At 37.2% G+C, this 22,333-nt stretch overlaps 1 protein-coding gene across 2 annotated transcripts in view; it reads left to right on the forward strand.

Annotated features, from left to right (window-relative positions):
- Positions 1 to 16,257: 16,257 nt before the first annotated feature.
- The window catches only part of Map3k7 (mitogen-activated protein kinase kinase kinase 7), a 66,996-nt gene continuing 60,920 nt past the window's right edge, over positions 16,258 to 22,333 (forward strand). Inside the window, exon 1 of one of the 2 annotated variants that reach the window (XM_070010886.1) lies at positions 16,258 to 16,620. In XM_070010886.1, coding sequence (XP_069866987.1) covers positions 16,501 to 16,620 — 120 coding nt within the window. In that variant the 5' untranslated portion in view covers positions 16,258 to 16,500. The remainder of the gene's footprint in view (positions 16,621 to 22,333) is intronic. The other variant, XM_070010887.1, reaches the window with a different exon arrangement.

Raw genomic sequence — 22,333 nt, forward strand, 5'->3', positions numbered from 1 at the left:
ATTTGGCAATATTTTAATCCTGCTAACAAGAGATTTTAGAAGAGTCCAAATCCAGTACATAGAAGATAGTTTGGGAGTATCAATGTTTAATGTATTAATTGCATTGAAAATGTTGGTATGAAAAGTTAAAAGCTAACATCAAATATAGGCTTTTCTATTCTGCTGAAAGAATAAGAGCTAGGTAAAATGTGTGGCTTGTATGACTGGTTTCATTTCCTAAGATATATCACAGTTATAGCTACCAAGACAAGACAAACTGTGAAGCCACAGAAAATGCAGACATGTCTGGACAGGTAAAAGATAAGTAAAAGACAAGTTCCTTTCTAAGGTGACTAAAGATGCACCAGGAAAATAACTCATGTTTAGGTTAAGACTTCCAGAATATTAGTTAGACCCCTTGAAGGGTAATGAGTAAATGTCAGTAAAGAGAAATTGCTTGGGATGTGTTAGCAATCTTAGATGAGACATACGTGGAGATTTCTTGAAAGCACTGGTAAGAACTTAAGAGGACAGACATGACCTCAGAGAGAGTGGGTGGCAGGAGAGAAGGGAACCAGAGAAATACTGTTTCATTTCTGTTTTTATAACCCTCTGACCCAACAATCCTATTTTTCTTCTGTATCTTGTGTACCCTGAGGAAATGTGAATTAGATAAGGTAACATTGTCATTGTTGGACTAAGTTCCTTCTTTCAAGTTTTGGTTGAGTATGAATTTTAGAAGCAGAGTTCTATTTAAATCATGAGAACAACATATAGCCACTTAAAGATTATTTGGGGCCTCAATAATGACATTGTCTGGTATAAATCAATACCTTAAACCTATGGTAGGAAAAAATAAAATAAAATAAAAGCAGAACAACCCTGGCCTCTAGAGGTTGTGGTAGGGATTGACTGGAAAAAGAATGAGAAAATATATGGGGATGATAGAGTTTAGATTATGAAAGCATATCCATTTGCTGAAACAGGGTGAATTTATAATATTTGTGTATTTATTATATGTAAATTTTACCACAAAAATTTAAGAAATGTAATTCTTGCTAATGCTATGAGTCCTGATTATGAGGGAGATATACCAATACATGCAATTTTTTTTTAAGACACACATGAACACGCACAAAGGTGGCAGGAGACTAAGACAAGAAGATTGAGTCCAGAAGCTCAGGAGTAGCCAAACTTAAAAAAATAAGATGCATTAATAGGTGGATAAAAGGCTAAACTAATGGATAAAATATAGTGAAATGTTAATAATAGAATCTAAGTGGTAGAAATTTGGGTGGTCACAGTAAAATTATTTCAAGTTTACTGTTGTATTTGAAAACTTCTATAATAAAATATTGGCAAGAATTCCCTGATTCTCAGAAGGTTTGAAGTATAAAATGGACCAAAGTAAGCTAAAACAAGAAATGTTTGCATTCCATTTAAAACTAACAAAGAACAAGAATGGTGGGAGTGGGTAAGGCCAGTCATCTAATTTTCCTTGTCTCTAACTCTTATAGGACCATAGAGATGTTATAATGCTTCTACCTGGAGATCAATCTTTCTCTGATATTCCAGCCATTCTGTATGTTAGGTGGCCAGTAAAATCTACACTCTGGAACCAGGTGGCCAGTAAAATCTACACTCTGGAACCACGTCAAATTCACACACATCACATGTAAGACAAACATCATAGAAACAGACACTTGCCCATCTACAGTCTTAGTCTCATCATTGGCTTCCATGTTCTGCCCTCGGCCCCTTTTGTCTGCAGTCAGGATTGGGATTCATTGCCCTAGAGTGAACCAATGAGATTCTGGGATTACCCTGCCCCTTTCAATCTAGCTTCAGGGAGCTGTAGTTGCAAGGGCTATGTTTCTGTTTTGGTTCCTGTTATCTCATCAGGTTCCTTCAGTCACTTTCCCACTTTGGTGACTGAGGCCTAGCCTACTACATAAATAGATGATGACTGATGTACTAGGATGACCCCTAGAATAGGCAGTTAAAGAACAGGGCTAGAAAGGGTCTTTGACTCATAATCCTCGAGTCAAAAAAAGTGTTGAGAGAGTTAGGGATACTTCTAAGGAGCCTGAGGTCAAGCCATATAGTTACTCAAAAATATATTTAATCTCTGATCTCACAGTGCTAGAGAGGTAGTAAATAAACACTGATATTTGAATGGATATGTGTGTGCATACATGTATTATCACTGACAAATACTATGGAAAAAGCAGAGTTCTAAGAAGATATTAAGGAGACTCACATCAAATGGAGTAGAAGTCACTCTGAAGAAGTGTTTTAAGATGTGTCCATGTGAATTCTGCAGAGTGGAATAGGAGGAAGATAGTTAAGGCAGAAGGAAAAAATAGAGTAATGTTATAGGACAGGTACAGCTAGCTATATGCTGTAACTAGCATTTGGCAAACATGGGCTGGATTTTATTATATAGCCTTTATAAGTGTAGTATGGCCTTTAGATTTTCAGTGTAGTGGGAAAGCATTGAAGGCTTTTAAGTAGTGGAATGAAGTCTTCTCAAGTTCTTCCTGGCCCACAATTGGCTAGAATTCTAATTATCAAGCCTTTTGGAATTATACTCCTAGAGTACAGGAATTTTTGTCTGCTTTGCTCAAAAGTCTATCATCCAAGTTAACAGGAGTTCAATAAACATTTAGACAGCATATCTCTAAGAACAACAGATCTTTAAGATTGCAGATTTAGATAATACTCCATTTTATAACCCTTTTCACTTTGAACATCTAACTATGTGTTCAGCCACATAAGGAGAACACTTCTTATTGATCCATAACAAAGCAAAGCTTTGACATACGTCAAGAGCCACAAAACCCTAAATAGAAATCTGGGCTTTAATTTTTGTTTCTTTTTGTTGTTATTTTGGATATTGCATCACAAGTCTTGAAGAGTAAAGGAGAAAATGGATTAATATAATCATAATAGTAACTTAGGAAGCCTACAGGAGCAAGTGAAAAAGAACAGTGAAAGGTCCTGGAAGAGTGTTAGGAGAGCACCTGAAACTTACTGGTTCAATTAAATAAGTATAGAGGTGGACTGTTGAGCACCACTAAACACACATGCAGACTTTGTCACTGGAATCCTGTCTCTGTCCCTCCGTGCTCTAATTCCTTTCACAGGCTTTGTTCTCAAGCAAGCTCTTCCAAAATAGTCACAAGTATTATCAGCTCAAGGCATTACAGACTATTAACCAGCAATTCTAGCAGAAAGACAATGTCTCTTTCCCATAGGTCTAGCCACGCTCTGACTGGCCTGATTGGGTTTACATATATGCAGCATATATGCATATATATATACATATATATTCCTGAATAAATCATGCAAGGAATAGCAGCAAAGGAAAATAATAAACTACTTGGCCATTCTTAGATCATTTTCCTACTAACTACTGAAGGGGATTTAACTGTAATCATAATATTGAGAGGATTCATTGTCCAAAAGAAAACCAAAATTTTAATGCCAACTTATATCAACTACAGAGTGATAGCCATTATTTCTGTGTGCAAACAGTATGAAAAACAGAAAGTGACTAATAGTTATTTTTTCAACAGATATACATGAATCTACATCTTCATACAATGGACTATGCGTATATAAACTTTCTATTATGTTTCTTCAAGGTTTCACTGGCAACTACAGGTATGCACTCCAGTTGAGAATGCACAGAAATCCAATGACTATAAAAAAGCCATAGCTTTTAATTAATACATGTCATTCTGACTTATGACAGGAAAGCAATGCCAATTGTAAAAATTTGATGTGTTTCACAGAAAGTATTAATTTAATATTTATAATTTAAGCTGAAAATATTATTGCAGTATGTAAAGCCAAAAATGGCAACATTTGATGAACATTGTATGTTCACCATAGTATTGAGAATTATTTGTTCTTCAGGTTAATTTACTTAATCAAAAATGTATTCAGTTTTAAGCATTTCTATACTTAAAGGCTTAAGCAGTTTTAAGTATCAATATGGGCAAGTCAAATATAAAAGTTGTGAAAAATGTTTTTGAGACACTATAGGATTAAAATGTAACTTGTAACAAAATTGACAAGAATGAAGTCATTCTTGAAAGTATAAGTATGAACAGTATTTTTTAAAATAATAAACTAAGTAAACATATTTACAAAGTAAGCAGAGAAAATATATTACCACTCTGAGTCTTACAATGAAAGAATTAAGGAAAAGAATTAAATACAATGTCTGAAGTCAATAGGCTTTTATTAATCAACTAGCCAAATATGCATAAATTAGAAACTTGCAAGAACAAAATATATTTGCAAGAAGACCATGTACATATAGCTGAAATCAAAATAAGCTCAAATTAAACTTCTATGAAAGCAGATAGATAAAAGTAAACTAAGTCATTATCTTTAAAGATTAGTACAATACCAGGCACACAGTAAACGTATAGTACATTTTTTTTTTTTTTTTTTGGTCGGTAGTGGGACTTGAACTCTGGGCCTGGGCGCTGTCCCTCAGCTCTTCAGCTCAAGGCAAGCGCTCTACCACTTGAGCTACAGCGCCACTTCCGGTTTTCTTGTGGTTTATTGGAGATAGGAGTCTCACAGTCTCTCCTGCCCGGGCTGGCTTTGAACCGCGATCCTCAGATCTCAGCCTCCTGAGTAGCTAGGATTACAGGCGTGAGCCACCAGCGCCCGGCACGTATAGTACATTTTAATCAATTAGACACAATCACTCCATCCATTACCTTTTATTTATTTATTTATTTATTCTTTTTTTTTTTTTTTTTTTTTTTTGTCGGTCGTGGGGCTTGAACTCTGGGCCTGGGCACTGTCCCTCAGCTCTTCAGCTCAAGGGGAGCGCTCTACCACTTGAGCTACAGCGCCACTTCCGGTTTTCTGGTGGTTTATTGGAGATAAGAGTCTCACGGTCTCTCCTGCCGGGGCTGGCTTTGAACCTCGATCCTCAGATCTCAGCCTCCTGAGTAGCTAGGATTACAGGCGTGAGCCACCAGCGCCCGGCTTATTCTTTTTTTTTTTTGGGGGGGGGGGTCCGGTCGTGGGGCTTGAACTCTGGGCCTGGGTACTGTCCCTCAGCTCTTCAGCTCAAGGCTAGCGCTCTACCACTTGAACCACAGTGCCACTCTGGCTTTTTTTTCTTCTTATGTGGTGCTGAGGAGTTGAACTCAGGGCCTTAGGCATGCAGGGCAAGCGCTCTACCACTGAGCCACCTTCCCAGCCCCTATTTATTTATTCTTATTCATTTCTAGATATGGCCTCATTATATTAGTCTGGGCTGGAATTTACTATGGAGCCAACTGACTTTAATAACTTTCTACTTTAGCTCCTGAATGCTAGAATCACATGTGAGCACAATCACACACACCAAGTTATTCCATTATTTACAGTTAACAGTTTGGCAAATCATTTGGTAATCTCAAAGAGAAATTAATTCAACAAAAAATTGATGTGAATGTAAATTTTTTGAGTGTGAATTTATATATGCTAATGTTATATAGCTATAAATCTGCAAATATTCTTAGGATTCTAACAGTCATATAGTGAGATATATAAATTCTCAGACCTGAAAAATACAAATCCTACCCCACTATCCATATTTGGTAGAATTTCACTGAAACAATCAGGATCCTATTGTTGAAGCAGGATCAATTGTTGGACAATACAAAGTTTTTGGTTTTCCTCTAAAAGACCATTTGGAACATAATATTTCATAGAAATGCACAGGTGATACAGAAAAAGGAAAGGTAGTCAATACTATGTGACTTATTAAGCGAACACTTCAGCAGATACCATGAGAAAGTTGCAAAATTATTCCAGCAGAGTATAAAGAAACTGAGTATTTGTACCTCTACCACAGGTTGCTAAGTTTATATCCATCACATGGAGAACATCAATCCTTATGCACTCCCTGCATGAATGTGAATGAAGTAACTTTTGGTAACCCAAAGGTAGCACTTGAACAAAGATGTAGTTGCTGGCCCTGAGAAGTCAAGCTGATACACAGAAATAGTAAGAGAGTCAGAGGAAGTATGGGTGGGGATATCAGAATATCTGCTACATTGGACAAGTTATAACCACCTACTTGCTCTGAGTTGTGAGTTCTAATTTATCATTTAAACTTCACTTTTGACCAACTAGCTAAGAAGAGATAGTAGTCATAAGAAATAAGAGTCATAAGCTCCACTTTTAGCCATAAAGAAACAAGAATAAATAAATAGATTAGGCTGGAATGTGGCTTAGTGTTAGATTGCTAGTCTAGCATACATGAAGCCCTGGGTTCAATCCTTCAGTACCATATAAGCAGAAAAAGCTGGAAGTGGCCCTATGGCTCAAGTGGGAGAAAGCTAGCCTTGAGCAAAAAAGCAGCTAAGGGACAGTGCCCAGGCCCTGAGGTCAAGCCCCAGGTCTGGCAAACAAACAAACAAAAAAACAGATTAAATCCTAGTGATCTTCCTTAATATAAACAGAATTATACAGCCAATAAAATTGAGAGTAAAAAAATGAATTTAAAAATCACAGGCATCCTTCTAACTACTTGTTCTCTATACATACTAAATCGATCACCTACTTTAAGATTCAATGGCATTTCAAAATTAAATTCTTAACACATCTCACATCATGTTATAGTACTGCTAAATTCAGTTGCTTTCAAAAGTTATTTTTATGCTAGTTCAATATGTCTCAACTGAAGGTGAATTATCAATTCGGATAATATCTATGTCTTTATAAATTAAGCTGGAGACCTAGGATATAATATATTCTTTGTTTTCCAAAGAAGATCAATCCCAGGCTTATTAAAGTTGATAATGAGTCCTTTAGAAAAAGGTAGAAATCAATTCCAAGCAGCAAAGTGAAGGTAAGGAACATCATAGGAAATTAAGACCAAACACAACTCCATTTTTGTTAGTCTAATAAATACCATGTCAATTAAAATATACTTTTTTTCTTTTAATGCAGATAATTTATATTGATTAATAAACTTTTAGATTATCTTAATGAAGAAGTGTAGAACTAATTCTCAATTAGATTGATCAAGATTTGCTTAATTTTATCTCAGAATGAAATTTCTCTTTAGGCTGTGAATTTCATACAGTGTTGATCAAGATAATGGCATACTAACCTTAAGCAATTGTCATTTGTTAAGGAAACCAGAACTATTTATTAATAAAGTTAAAGAAATTTAGAGATTTAAAGTCCTAACATAAGCAGAATGATAATATTTGCTATTTTCCACTCTCCCCAAATTACCTATTTCTACTTAATACCATGCAGTACTTAAAACCATGGCATTACATTTAATGTACTCATTACAGTATGGGCCACTTTGCTAAACACCCTCAAGGATTCATTACTAGGGATTAATTAACCTTGCACTCTTTAAAATGTTTTACTCTGCTCAAATATCAACTTCAATTCCCTAAACCAAAGACTCTATGTCCTGTATTCCCCAACTTTTAAGTACAAGTGGCCTTAAATCAGTAGTAAATGATCAATTAAAAAAATACCAATAGGAAAATCACAATGATGAAACCATAAAATATAATTATCTTCTCAAATAAGTAAACAGAAAAGCCCTGTAGGGTTTTTTTTTTTGTTTTTTGGTTTTGTTTTTTTAGGGAAAAGGCATATTAAAAAAAACTCTTCAAATAAAAAGATTATAATTTATCATTTGTCTTATGAGATTCCAATATGTCCAAAAGCAATATAATTACCTGATAGCCTAGTAGAACAGGAAATTTAACTCTTACTCTTTCAGCTAAGTAGGCTTTGGTGACTTCAAGAGAATCCTCTGGAGATCATTTAAAATTGCCACTTCTTACAAATTTCCTTTTGTTCATCTATCGTCTCTAGCTAAGCTTTCCTTCCCCCAGTGCTTCCATGACCAGTAAAGTCACCAGTGGTCTTAACAAGTAGCAAAGAAAGCCTAATCACCCTTTGAAAAACTTTAAAACTGAGTTAGTAGCAAGGAGCCAGTGGTTTATATCTATAATCCTAGCAACTCAGGAGGCTGAGATGTGAGGATCACAGTTCCAAACCAGCCCAGGCAGGAAAATCCAGGATACTCTTATCTCCAGTTAATCACCAAAAGGGTGGAAGTGGAACTGAGACTCAAGTGGTAGGTAGTGCACTAGCCTTGAGCAAAAAATGCTCAGAGACAGTGCCCAGGCCCTGAGTGCAGCACACCCGCACACACACACATACATACATACATACATAAAGTTACTAAACTTTTAAAACCAAACATGACAGCCAAGGAAGGTCTCATGGACCACACTGGAAACAGTCTTCAACTTTAAACGAACAAAACAAAATAGAATTACTAATGCCAATCTGTTTTAAACAAAGGAAAATGGGCCCATGATTAAAATGTAAACAGTAACTTCTAGTTCTTAAAAGTGAATGATTCTACATTTATCTATTTCCGGGAGGGGAAAGGGAATACAAAATGATGAAACAAAGACACAGGATAACCCATTGCAACAATGATACTCACAAGACACTATGTTTGAAATGATCTTTTCAACTGGGGGTGGGGGGGACAGGGAGAACTAGGAAAGGGGAGAGGGGTAAGAGATAGTAGGAAAAAAAGGAAGGGGGAACAACGTTCAATAAGAAATGTACTCATTACCTTACTCATGTAACTGTAACCACTCTGTACAGCATTTTTATGACAAAATAAAATTAAAAAATAAAAATAAAGTGAATCATTCAAATTACTTACTAAAATAAATGTTGTTACTAATATGTGACCCCAAAGGATCTTAGCATTAGCTGGACTGTGAAATATAAACTAATAATGCTCCTGGTCATACCAAACACTTACTGGATCAGAATCTCTAAAGGTTGTGGCTGACTTTTTCTGCTGAATTATATCATCTATCTCTATTTCTTTATATAGCAATGGGCTATGAATAAAATGAGCTGCTTACAAATAAGAATGCAAAGTAGGCCCTCTCAGAGCCTTGCAGGTTTCACATTAACATTCACATTTACATTCACATTAACATTCACATTAACATTTACATTAAGCACTTTACTATATAACTTTATATACCATTTTATATATTAAAAGATTTAGAAATACTTTGATATTTTAATATTTAGCAAAATTGGTAAGACTCAATTTCCTACTAACAAGTCAAAGTATTTCAGTACTGATAGAAATTTAGCATAGCTTATTTAGCTCAATACTTACCATTAGTATGATTAGTCAGGTGTCAAATATTAAAAGTTTATCAGATTTTATCTTCTTGAAACAGTTTAGGCTAAAGCTATTTGCACAGGTTTAACAGCTGATGCAGAGATTGTCTTTTGTACTTCAGGTAGGCAATTCCATTAGGAATTCTTGTCATAATTCCACTTCCGAATGTCTTTTACTACTTCTGATATTTCCTCAAACATTTGAGCACTAAATATTGATTTCTCAAATTTATCAGGTGTGAGAGAACAAGTGAATACTGATGATCAAACTAAAGCACTGTTTAAGGATGATTTTCCCATTAGACTATCTCCCTTAACTTTAAGAACGCCTCTAGGCATAATTAAAAGACCCTGATACTTTTCCTGTACTGGGTGTTAAAGTTTAAGTGTGTTATATAATTGAGTTGATTAACAATTTTTAGAAGATTAATTAGCATCCCAACAGAAATTTAACAGAACTTTTCATTAATACCTTAATCTTGATAGTTCCAATTTCCTTCTCAGAGCACTTTGAATTCCCAGAGATGACTTCTAAATAGGGAACCTCTATTTACTTAATGGAGCTTTTCGACACTGAGAGTAGCTCCGTGGGGTGCTGGGGAACTCAGAGGAAGATGTGAAATGGGCTGCTTACAAACAAGAATGCAAAGTAGGCCCTCTTAGCCTTGCAGGTTTCAAGCACTACAATATCCCTTCCCCTGATTGCAACTTCAGCAGAGTAGAGTGGTTTGTTTGTTGAAATAATGAATAGTAGATGGCTTCTGTTTTAGTGGAAAGTTTTAATTTGTGCTTCCCTGAGGCTGTGTGAAATCAAACACCCTTATTTATTCCTGAAAATGAAGCTAAATTGCTGCTGGAATTTCTTCTGAGAAAGATCACCTAAAAACACCAATGTGAAATATTACTCTGTGAAATATATTTCATGAATGTACTTCTGTAGGGAAGAGCACTATTTATATGAACATTATTTACATTTCTAAAGCATGTTCTTAACTGTTTAAGTTTCTGCTTTAAAAATGAATGTTGGGCTGGGAAGGTGGCTCAGTGGTAGAGCGCTTGCCTTGCATGCTCGAGGCCCTGGGTTCGATTCCTCAGCACCACGTAAGCAAAAAGAAAAAAATCCAGAAGTGGCGCTGTGGCTCAAGTGGTAGAGTGCTAGCCTTGAGCTGAAGAGCTGAGGGACAGCGCCCAGGCCCAGAGTTCAGGCCCCATGACCGGACCAAAAAAAAAAAAAAAAGAATGTTGAGGTATGTTGTGATGTTTAAGCTTGGTCCAAAAGCTCAGAAAATAAAAATCTATTTATCTAACTTTGCATATTTTCCATTAAAATGCCAATTAATTCTGAAAGCAGTCATTGTTATAGAAACACCTTATCATTAAATTTTAACAAATTGTTAAAAATGGATTAAATAATAGTATTTGGAAAGAAGAATTAAAGTTTACCCTTTGAAAATGTACAGAAAGTAACCTAAATATTAGTTATATAAGGGTGGCGCATGCAATACACATCTGCAATCCTAGCTATTCAGGAGGTAGAAATAGGAGGATGATGGTCCAAGAACAGCCCTGAGGGAAAAGCACAACAGGAGATATGGCTCAAGTGGTATGGTGCCTGCCTACCAATTGTAATGTCCTGATTTCAATCCCCAGCACTTAAAAAAAAGTTACATTGATTAGACAGGTATTTAATTAACTATGAGAACAAAGTATTTTTAAATCCTCAAATACTTTTAAAACATTCATTACAAATAATTGGTAGACTAACTACACACATCATTTCCCAATAATATTATACAAAATATTTTGTTAACTCAATCCTTGTAAGTAAATTGAAAGCAATTTACTTAAAATGATACTCATTTATTTTCAAAAAAATTTAGGGGTGTATATTTCAAGTCATGTTCTAAAACCTGAGATACTGAAAAACAAAACACAATTTCTGCCTCAGTGGAGCTAACATCCAATTGGCAGGTTTGACAAGGAAGTGGGAGGAAGAAGAATTGAAGGGCAGAAAATAAACATGGAACAAGATAATAAAATAAGATGCTGTCCAATAGCTAAGATGTAATAATAAAAGAAAATCAAGTAACGGATAGAAAATGAAAGGGAAATGAACTAGGGAACACTATAACTGTCTCTGAGGTAGTGACTGAGCTGAGATCCAAGTGGTAACTGTGGGAAATTTAGGAAATAGCAAACCCAATCCAGGAATGTCTTTCCTGTAAACCATATAAACAGAACATATAAACAAATCAAATAAATACAAAAACATCTGCTAATATTTTGGGACCCAGGCCACATAATAAGTGTATAAATGTTTGTAAGTTCCAGATAAATATAACAAATAGGCTAGGGAAACATCTTCCATTTTGACAATATTCTCTTCACTGAACATAGTAATATAAGCAAAGCTAGCATCTAAGCTAGTACCTGATTGATATTCCTTGTCCTCTTATTCTTATCTCAAGCTTCATTGAGAGGACTTACATAGCCACGTGTGCATCCCAACCTGCCCATCCAAACACATTCAGAAAGAAAGACACACAAACCTACCTACAGACAGTGAGCGAGCGAGCGAGCAAGAGAGAAAGAGAGAAAGAGAGAAAGAGAGAGAGAGAGAGAGAGAGAGAGAGAGAGAGAGAGAGAGAGAGAGAGAGAGAGAGAGAGAGAGAGAGAGAGAGAGAGAGAAAGGATGGGAGGGAAAGACTTGTCTAGCCTTCCAGAAGACTGACTCAGGAAGAAACTTGCACATAAAGCTTCAATCCTACTTGACTGAAGCATGTTGTTGTTGTTGCTGTTGTTACCATCTCATGAGAAGCATGCTACAGAAGAACCATAGCAAGACATTTTTAAGTGTGAGGCTAAAGAGAATCCTAGTAGGCAGAACTGTACATGAAAAATCACCAGCATGCTTCTTTTCCTTCCACTAGTCTATCTAAGCCAGCCTCCTTCTCCATCCAAGTTTATACAACTAAGCTCTCCTGGAACAAGAATGTCCCCCATCATCTGTCATAGGGATTGTTTTCCCCATAATCCCTTAAGAAAAATAGAAAACTAGCAATTATTTTATATTTCATTAATTTCCATAAGCCAGTCACTTTTTAATTTTTAATCTTTCAGGTAGGTATTGAGTAAATACACTAAGTGTTTATGCAATTTATTTATATGACAGAAATAGGATAAGAACTGTGTTTAGGAAATTAAACTCAGAAATCCTAACAGCAATTAGTTTATCATCTCTCTTTAAAGCATAGGGAGGGGCTGGGAAGGTGGCTCAGTGGTAGAGTGTTTGCCTAACATGCATTAAGCCCTGGGTTCAATTCCTCAACACCACATAAGCAGAAAAAGCCAGAAGTGGTGCTGTGGCTCAAGTAGTAGAGTGCTAGCCTTGAGCTGAAGAGCTGAGGGACAGCGCCCAGGCCTAGAGTTCAGGCCCCACTACTGACAAAAAAAAAAAAAGAAAGAAAGAAAAGAAAAAAGCATAGGGAAACTAGAATCATTTCAACAAAAAGAAAATAAAAGATAACTGGAGAAATAAATTTACTTTTGTGTAAAAAATTAGATTCAAATATGACATTCATCTCAGTAATATTTATAATGGGGAAAAAATTAGGAACAACCTCAATGCCCAACAGCAATTAGATGAAAGGTTATCAATATCTTGACTTGTTGGTTTTTGTTTTTGTTTTTGCCCATCCTGAGGCTTGAACTCTGGGCCTGGGTGCTGATCCTAAGCTTCTTTTGCTGAAGGCTAGATCTCTACCACTTGGGCCACAGTGCTACTTTCAGCTTTTTCTGAGTGGTTTTATTGGAGATAGAGTCTTACAGCTTACAGCCTTTGCTGTCTGGGCTGGCTTCAAACCACAATCCTCAGATTTCAGCCTCCTGAGTAGCTAGGATTACAGGGGTGAGCCAGCAGAGCCTGGCTGGTTCATACTCTTTTTAAAAATCCAAAGATCTACCTTTAAATTCCCTTGCTTAGTTGTGGGTTTAATTCACAAGGCTCTGTATCTTGTCTCAAGTTTCCACTATTGTTGTCATTTTGCTCATCTTTCATTTATTCCTCAATCCAATGTATCTGGTTCCTGTCCCCATATGAAAATAGCCCTAATAAATATGACTGACCTCTTGACTCCCTAAATCCAATGGGCACACTAAGATTTAGCTTTTGGCAATCACAGTATTCAATATTTAACCATTCTTTTCATCCTGGATTGTACAACATCATTAACTTTTTGTTTCCTACAATTTTTTTTTTTTTTTTGGATTGGTCATGGGGCTTGGACTCTGGGCCTGGGTACTGTCCCTCAGCTCTTTAGCTAAAGGAAAGCACTCTACCACTTGAGCCACAGAGCCATATCTGGTTTTCTGGTGGTTAATTGGAGATAAGAGTCTCACAGACTTTCCTGCCAGGGCTGGCTTTGAGATCTCAGCCTCGAGTATCTAGGATTACAGGCACATGCAACCAGCGCCTGGCTGCTTTCTACAATTCTTTTGGGCAGTTCTTGGATCTCTAAGCATATCTAGACCATTTTATTCCTTAAGGCTATGTTCTCCCATATCTAGCTTCTGACCTTATTTAATGAAAGCTAAAGAAATTAAGGGGATGCAAAATCAAAACTGAGGTGAACCAAGATGAACTCAGCTCCCTATTATTTCTCTGGACTCAGACATTGCTTTGTATTCTTTGATTGCAAATGAAAAAAATACAATTTCATACAGTTTAAGTGAATAATTGTAATTTACCAATTTACATCACCAAATCATAGAATGTATTGCACCTTGGAAATGCGTGGAGACAGAAACATGATTACTAATTGGACTTTGGGTCTATTATAACCTAGGGGGAAAAGTACCAGGAAGACCAAAAAGAAAAAAAAAACCCACAAAACACAACAAACACGTTATCAGCACATGGAGCTAATTCCAGATTAGAATCAATAGGAGAAGTCCAAATCAGTGGACAAAAAGCAGTTGTCTAGGGTTAATGTCCAAAATCATGTAATTCACTTGAAAATGCACTGAACAAAAAGCAGATGGATATAAGTATGGATAAATAGACAGACTAATAGTAAAATGTTAAAGGTAAAATCTTGATGGCTATATAAGGTGATCACTATAAAAATGGACTTTTCTGTATATGACACTTAAGGCGACAAAATTTTGAGGTGGGAGATCAAGCAAAACTCTCATGACTGTGGTGATTAGCCTTTTATTTTAATCGCTCAGAATTCTAGCTCCAGACTGAAGGTGTAAAAACAAAACAAAACAAAACAAAACAGGTCTTACACGCAAAGAAAAAGGAGAACTTACAGAAGCTAATCATTTTTCCAAAATATATATCAGATTATGTCTACTAAAGTAGGCAGCAGCTACTTTAGTACTAAAATCAAGATGTTAAAGAGAAATTAGATATAGGCCTTCTGTGATAGCTCAAGAAGTGGCCATTAGAATTCAGAAATGTTAAGAGAAACAACATAAAAATGATCATTCCATTGACATTATTTGATTCTATTTCATTGTCAATACACTGCCCATTAATTTGAATGTAAGTTTCTCACTTGGACCATGGAGTAGGTGACAGGATCTGTAAGTGAAAAGGAAATGCACCAGAAGAACATGTTTGTGGTGGCTGACAACTTATGAATTTGCTTTTGGCAGCTTAAAGTTTAGGTGTTTATGCCACATGTAAGTGCTAAAGTCCATGTGGTCCAGAATTCAGGAAATGTCTGAGCATTAGGATGGAATTGGGATTATCATTTAAAATGCTGTATGGAAAGCCACGATCCTGGGAAAAATCATCCAGTATATACAATAAGAAATGATTCCTTTTGTCATCCAGTCAACAAAATGTCATAGTTACTAGGCATACAAATAAAAAGAACATTTTTTAAGAGCTCATAATAAAACTTCCTGATTGCCAAGTAGTGAGCTACCCGCAATTTAACTTACTTCTGTACAATTTACTTGTTTGGTTACTTCTTCATTGGAAATTCTCCTCTGGTGACATTCAGATCACTATTTATTTCCCTACTTGCAGATTGTCCTTTTCAGTCCCAGAACTTTTCATTTTCAGGAAACAATCCTTAGTCCTTAAATCCACATTTCTAGTCGCGTACTTTCCACTTGTTTCAAGTCAAAGTTCAATACCCATTTTGAAACACAATGAAAGTGTGTTGGAAGGACAACATGGGAAATGCTATCCATCTTGGAGACCCACTGATTGAGCTTGTAGAGCTCTAACCGTTTCAATTTATCTGATTTCTCCGGTCCTAAAAACGGTGACAAATACTTAACTTGCAGATACTACGACTCACATTAACGTACAAATGTGTAACACTACTTTGGTGCTATACCAAGTCACTAACTTCCGATGAACACTCTAAAGTATGCCAAATTACCGTGTAAATATCTTATCCCCATGACCTGTGTTAAAACCTGTAACAGTGGGTGAGCACTTCTCTTCCATCGTGTAACTCAGGTTGCACGCATTAACTCACTTCTCCCATCTCTCAGTATTAAGGTCAAGATCTAAGTAAATGTCGCCACAGCACACACGCACACGCACAATCTGAAGTAGCGCTGTGGTTCTAAGTGGGATAGCGTTAGCCTAGAGCGACAAAACTCAGGACGGTCCTGAGTTCAAGCCCCGCGATCGACAAAACAAACAAAACAAAACCCCACAATTAAACACTATATCCCGTTTGTCTGCTGGCCACTCAGAGTAGAGGAGTTGCAAGTCAAGCACGGTCCAGGAAAAGAGACGAAATCCCAAGTTTCATCTTTCCCGCCGGCTCCCCAAGAACCAACCCCACAGAGTTCTCCAGCTTCCTCGGCTCCACTTCCGTCCGCGCACTTTCACGACGTCATCACCCCAGATCTCGCGGTAACACCCGGTTGCTGAAGCCCTTTAACAAAGATCTCGCGGAATTTGTTCTACGGTGCCGAGGGCCCGTCTCTCTCCCCGACCTCCCCCCCGTCAACTCCCCCCTCGCCCCGTCCTGCCCTTCCTCTGTCTTTCCAAGTCTCAGAACTCTGCCCTCCCCTTCCTCAAACTCATCTCCCGCCTCCGGTTTCCGATTTTAGACCGGAACCGGAAGTCCTGTGGGCAGGGCCCTAAGCGGAAAACGCTGCTGAGCCGGAGCCGGGACACGGCTGTGGCCACCCTCGGTCCACCGCCACGGGTCGCCCGGCGGCAGCGCGGTACGGCTCCAGGCCGAGGGCCGTCCCGGAGGCGGGTGGGCGCGGGTCTCACCCGGGCGGTCCGGGCGGCACGGGCCCCGGGCCCCGCGGGCGCCGCTGGGGATCATGTCTACAGCCTCCGCCGCCTCCTCCTCCTCCTCGTCTTCTGCCAGTGAGATGATCGAAGCCCCGTCCCAGGTCCTTAATTTTGAAGAGATCGACTATAAGGAGATCGAAGTGGAAGAGGTGAGCGGGGCCCGGCCTTCCCATGTCTCTGCCTGGTCTCAGCATAGAAGGCAACGCTGGACCGCTCTTGCTTCGTAGGCTGGCGCTCTCTCTCCCTCTCCCTCTCTCCCCCTCTCCCCTTCTCCCTCTCCCTCTCTCCCCCTCTCCCCTTCTCGCCCTCTCTCCCTGTCTCTCCCTCCCCCCCCGTCCTTTCTGTTCCACAGAGATGTGTGTGTCGGGGGGGGAGGGGAATGTGTGAGACTGAGTGGGAGGGAGGAGTAGTGTGTGTGAGAGGTGTGTATGAGAGGCGTGTGTGTGTTTGAGAAAGAGAGCGAGTGTGTGTATGTGTGTATGTGTTCGTTCGTGTTCACGTTTATACTTAGTTTGAATTTGATTCACTTGAAGCAAAAGGATGGACTGGTGCAAAAGAGTGGTCCACCAGTTCTTTAACTGTAAGTGGTAAATTCAGCAAAGACGGTGACCGTTCTGGAAAAAGTCCAGTGTGCTCGACACGATGTCTTTAAGAACCGTAATTTTTGTTGAACGTTTGATTTCTGCACAGATTGTTTAATGGGATCTGTTACACAGATATATTAAAATAGTAATCGTTAGTCTTATTTTATAATTAAGGGAAGTAACTACAGTGAAAGAAACTAAAGCACAAAGGAGGTAGTGTCCCCTGTGTAGGGATGCGTGATGCATGTTTGTTAAGTTGTATAAAAGTGTTTCCCTTAGGGCGAAATGGTTCTCTTTATGTTACATAGGCAGTCCTGGTGCTGTTGAGTAGTCTTAACACCAGTTGGACTAATTTAATTTCGCTATTAGCCACATAGGTCTATGATGAAGAGATGGTTCAAGTAGCATGTTTTAAAGAACTAATTAATGATGACGATGACAGCCAGAATATAACGCCAGACCAGAAATCGTGGTTAGAAAAGCCCAATCTGTTCTTTATTCTGCAATTATTATTATTAGAGCAAGGTGTTCCAGTGTGCCTTTATACATGGGCTTCTTTTCAGATCACAGTGGGTAGATCGGTTCTAACGACAACAAAATAACTTTTAAAAACTGTATACATCTATTTTAGACACTTAAAAAGTTGTTTAAAAATTTGGTTGGAAATAGTTGCTTCATACAGTTACTGTTTCTTTTTTTTTTAAATAAAGCACTTTGTATTACACTGGATCCTTATGAAATACTAGATACTGAAAGTGCCATCTCTAAAAAACGAAAATTATTTAGTAGTAGCAGCATTTTATAGTAGTTTAAAATAGCCAATTAACATTAAATGAATATATTTTTCCTATTCACGTTTTGGAATAAGGGATTACTGAATTATATTACTGAATTACATACTTCATCACATAAATTGACTTCATAGAACATCCTTCATTGAGAACATTTACATCTTAGAAAGTACTGTGGTGGAAAGAACAAGATTTGGGATGTTAAGAATATTCACTACATCAGCTTTGCTGCTTATTAGCTATGTGATCTGAGAGCAGGTTTCCTACCTCCTTTGTGCTTTAGTTTCTTTCACTGTAGTTACTTCCCTTAATTATAAAATAAGACTAATGATGACTATTTTAATATATCTGTGTAACAGATCCCATTAAACAATCTGTGCAAACCACTCAATACAGTGCCTGACATACATCATTAGGAAGCAGTTCCAGATCAGAACAGTGACCTACTTTAAGGTCACATTGCTAAAAGAAGACCTGTATTTTGAAGAGGAAGAACATTTTTGGTGTCTTAGCCCCTCCACCCTATTGAGACCATAATAAATTTCTTTTTCAGAAGTAGTTCCAGCTTTCATGTCTAACATTCTTTTTTAAGAATAAAAATTCAATGAGTCATTATACAAGAATTGCAGTTTTTAAATAAGCATTTACGTCTACTATGGTGTACTGTTATGCTTGTGGATGTTATATAATAATAACTTGTACTTGATGGTTTACCAAATGCTTTCAAGACTTGGTTTGATTCTTGCAACTCTACTTTTTTGCACAGTGCTTTTTTTCACATTCTTGCTTCATGGAACAATGCAAGTTACAAAGGAGACTATGAGTTTAGTGCTATTCTTCCCCAATTATTTCACTTTTGGTTAGGACTTTCATGTTCCTAGACCTTTCTTTTAATTTATTTCTAACCCTCTTCTCAGTTTTGGCATATTTATGACATTCCTGGAAAGTAAAAGTAGATTTTTGGTTTTGTGTTTAGATTAAAATTTATTTTATTGGGCAGTGATTTTGTCCTTTTTTGTTTTCTGTGTTTCATCTTTTAGTACCTAATTTATTTTTTATCAGAGATTCAGTTCAGACCTTTCTGATGCAAAACGGTTACGTGCTTTCGTATTCTTCATTTGGGTACATTGAAATTGTAATCTGTGGTGCACAAATGGCACTCAACGCTATTTAACTTATATTCTGATGTTAGATTGAAACATGAATAGTAAAACAAAGAAAGATGACCCAACCAAAAAGTATTTTACATTGTTTTCAGTATTTTATATGGGCAGGTATATTGCATTTTACATTAAGAAAATAATAGAATAGAGATGTATCTTAGTGATGGAGTGCTTGCCTTGCATGCCTGAGGCCCAGAATTCAATTTCCTAACACTGAAAAAAAAGTAGTAAAATCATATTCTATTTCTCAAATTAAAAAGTATATGTATACTCTATTTCTCAAATAACTATAATTGAGTCAGTATTACATAACTAAAAACAGTAAAAGAAAATTTCCAACCAGTCAACTATGCAATTTCTTAGTAATACATATTTCTTAGACATCAGTTGCTTTCAGTCATTGTACACCTCTACTATTATGACTCAGAAATGTATTTGACACTTTCAAAATTCAATTTGACTATCAAATTATGCAAGTTTACAGCCTCAGAAATTTATTTAAATACTGTTTTGTTTTGTTTTTTAAGTCATTCAGTGTTTAGCTTCTTAGATCTGGGTGTAGATAATGTTAAATTGTGAACTACATACATTGAAGTTGCTAAAGCAAAAGAGTAATAAATATAATGTGGTGAAAAGTACCAGGATGGGTATTTAGGAAATTTAGATACTTGTACTGATACCTTTCTATAATTTTTGAGCAAGTTGTCCAGGCTTGTGATTTCTCTTTTAAAATGAAGGAGTGAACAAGATCATTTGAGGTCTCTTCCACTTCTAAAATGAAAACACATTCATTATTCCGATATTTATGTTTGTTTCCACTGTAAGCTTAGAAGCTTAAAAGTTCTTTGAGGACAGTGATCATGATCTCCCAATGGAATTTAGTTGGCGACTAATTTTGAGTAAACAAGGCAAATGATAGCCCATTTTATTGTTATTAACAAGTGGTAAAGTTTGATTTGCCAGAAGCCGCGTGTCTAAGCAAATGTTAGAGCTTGGGGACTTGAGATTTCTCGATCATGAGTCATTTGCTCTTTTCACTGGATTTACAATGTCACTTTAGTACTCTATAATGAAACTTTACTTGGGAATGGAGATACAGAATATGATTTCCTTTAGAGTAGTTAGTCCTGAACATTTAACATGCAGTCTCCTCTGTACACAATACTGAAGTTCCATGAACGATGAATAAAAGAATACTAGAATTACCTTCTGAAAAGTATCTGACTCATGACTAGAATAAAAAGAACTATTTATTACTTTTAATGTTGAGTAAAGAATAAAATGAGCATGTAATCCATCATTTGAAAGTTAATTACAAAAAGCTCCATTGAATGGGGACAATTTTTAAACTAGATTCCAGATAAAGTTACATCATGGGTTGCAAAAGACACTAAGATGACTTTGCTTTTGTTCTTTGTGCCTAAAGTGCTTCCCCCAGAACTTGACCGCTGACTTGTACCTACTGATGAAGAAAGTGGTAAAGTCTACCTCAAATGTCTCTTCTCTAGAGAGGCTTCCCCCCAAGCCACCTAGATCTTCCTTGTTTCTGTTGTCTTGCCTGGTAGACAGCAATCAGTTGTGTGAGATGAATAATGTAAAGTGTCCTTTTCATATTTGTAACCCCAGTGCCTAGTACCTCAAAATGAAATCTGGTTCCTATTCCAGTGTTGATTCCATTGCATTCCTGTTATATTTAGCAGATACTTTTGTTTAGCAAAAGTAAAAGTTGCTATGAAGAGCCATGTCCTGGGAAGGGGCCAACCATTGGTAGGCCTTCACTGAAGTACTAAAAAGCTCTGTTTACAATGGTTGCTTTGTAAAAGAGATCCTGAATGTTGATCCTAACTGTAGTATATGAGTAAGCAAATTGGGCACATATAACCACTCAGACATTTATAAGTATTATTAAGCTTCATTTACAAGACACACAAAGGTTTTGTTTCAAAAGCTAAAATGTACTTCAGCAGTGATGTATATTTTGTACAGTTTGGTTATAAATATGTGGACAACTGATACTAGAGAAAAACCTAAAATTATAGTGATCTGAAAAAACTGAGTGTGTAGATTGTTGGCCATTATTTATTTGCAGGCATACAAAGTAACTTTTCCATGTGAAACTATATGACCATTGATTTTGATAGAAATCCAGATTGGTTATTGTAGTTAAGAAGTAGTTTTAGAAATGATATTTTGTGGGCTGGGAAGGTGGCTCAGTGGTAGAGCGCTTGCCTTGCATGCATGAGGCCCTGGGCTCGATTCCTCAGCACCACATAAGCAGAAAAAAAAGCCGGAAGTGGCGCTGTGGCTCAAGTGGTAGAGCGCTAGCCTTGAGCTGAAGAGCTGAGGGACAGCGCCCAGGCCCATGACCAACCCCCCCCCCCAAAAAAAAAAAAAGATATCATATTTTGTATTGCAAGTGTGTAGCTTAACTGATAGCTTGAGCATAGTATTTGAAGAAAAGGCTTATTAAATGGCTCAGATGTTTTATGGAAAGCTTTAAAAGACTACAGAAAAAAAGACTAATCAAAGTTTTACTTTTATGTTATCTAGTTTGTCTTGTCAGCAGATGGCAGTTCTGCTCAGCCATAGTTTATTAATAGATATTGAAGCTCTGAAATAGTTGGAGGCCCCAACTCCTCTAATAAATGTAAGATCTATGCTTATTCTGTCATGTTCCAGATTTCTAGCCAGAGCCATCACAGACTAGCCAGTGGCTTATTCACACAGTCCATAGAACAGAGCCAAACCAAACTGACAACTAAACTAAAAATAATACAAATTGGAGACACTTAAGATTAATTGTTTTGTAGTAAATTAAGAGCATAAGGGTATATATATCCTTTTCCATTCAGTTTTTTTTGGGGGGGGGAGGGGTCCGGTTGTGGGGCCTCAACTCTGGGCCTGGGCGCTGTCCCTCAGCTCTTCAGCTCAAGGCTAGCTCTCTACCACTTGAGCCACAGCGCCACTTCCGGCTTTTTTTTTCTTTTTGCTTATGTGGTGCTGAGGAATCGAACCCAGGGCCTCATGCATGCAAGGCAAGTGCTCCACCACTGAGCCACCTTCCCAGCCCCTTCATTCAGTTTTGTTTTTTAACCTTGTATGAAGGGATGAAGGAATGTTTTATTCTGAAGAAATTCATCTTTCAAGTAATTGTGTTAACAGTGTTCGACTTTGCTATGTGATGGTATTCTCCACACTATCTCTTATATCCTTCTATAATATTTTTATTAAGAAATTAAATTTAATTATTCTATGACTTAAGGTTGTAGACTCAACTAAGAACTAAAGTGTACAGGGATAAGAGTTAGGGTTATCACAAAGTAA

Source organism: Dipodomys merriami, unplaced genomic scaffold (genome assembly GCF_024711535.1).
Source record: "Dipodomys merriami isolate MVZ:Mamm:240054 unplaced genomic scaffold, mDipMer1.0.p SCAF_8, whole genome shotgun sequence".
Taxonomy (NCBI): domain Eukaryota; kingdom Metazoa; phylum Chordata; class Mammalia; order Rodentia; family Heteromyidae; genus Dipodomys; species Dipodomys merriami.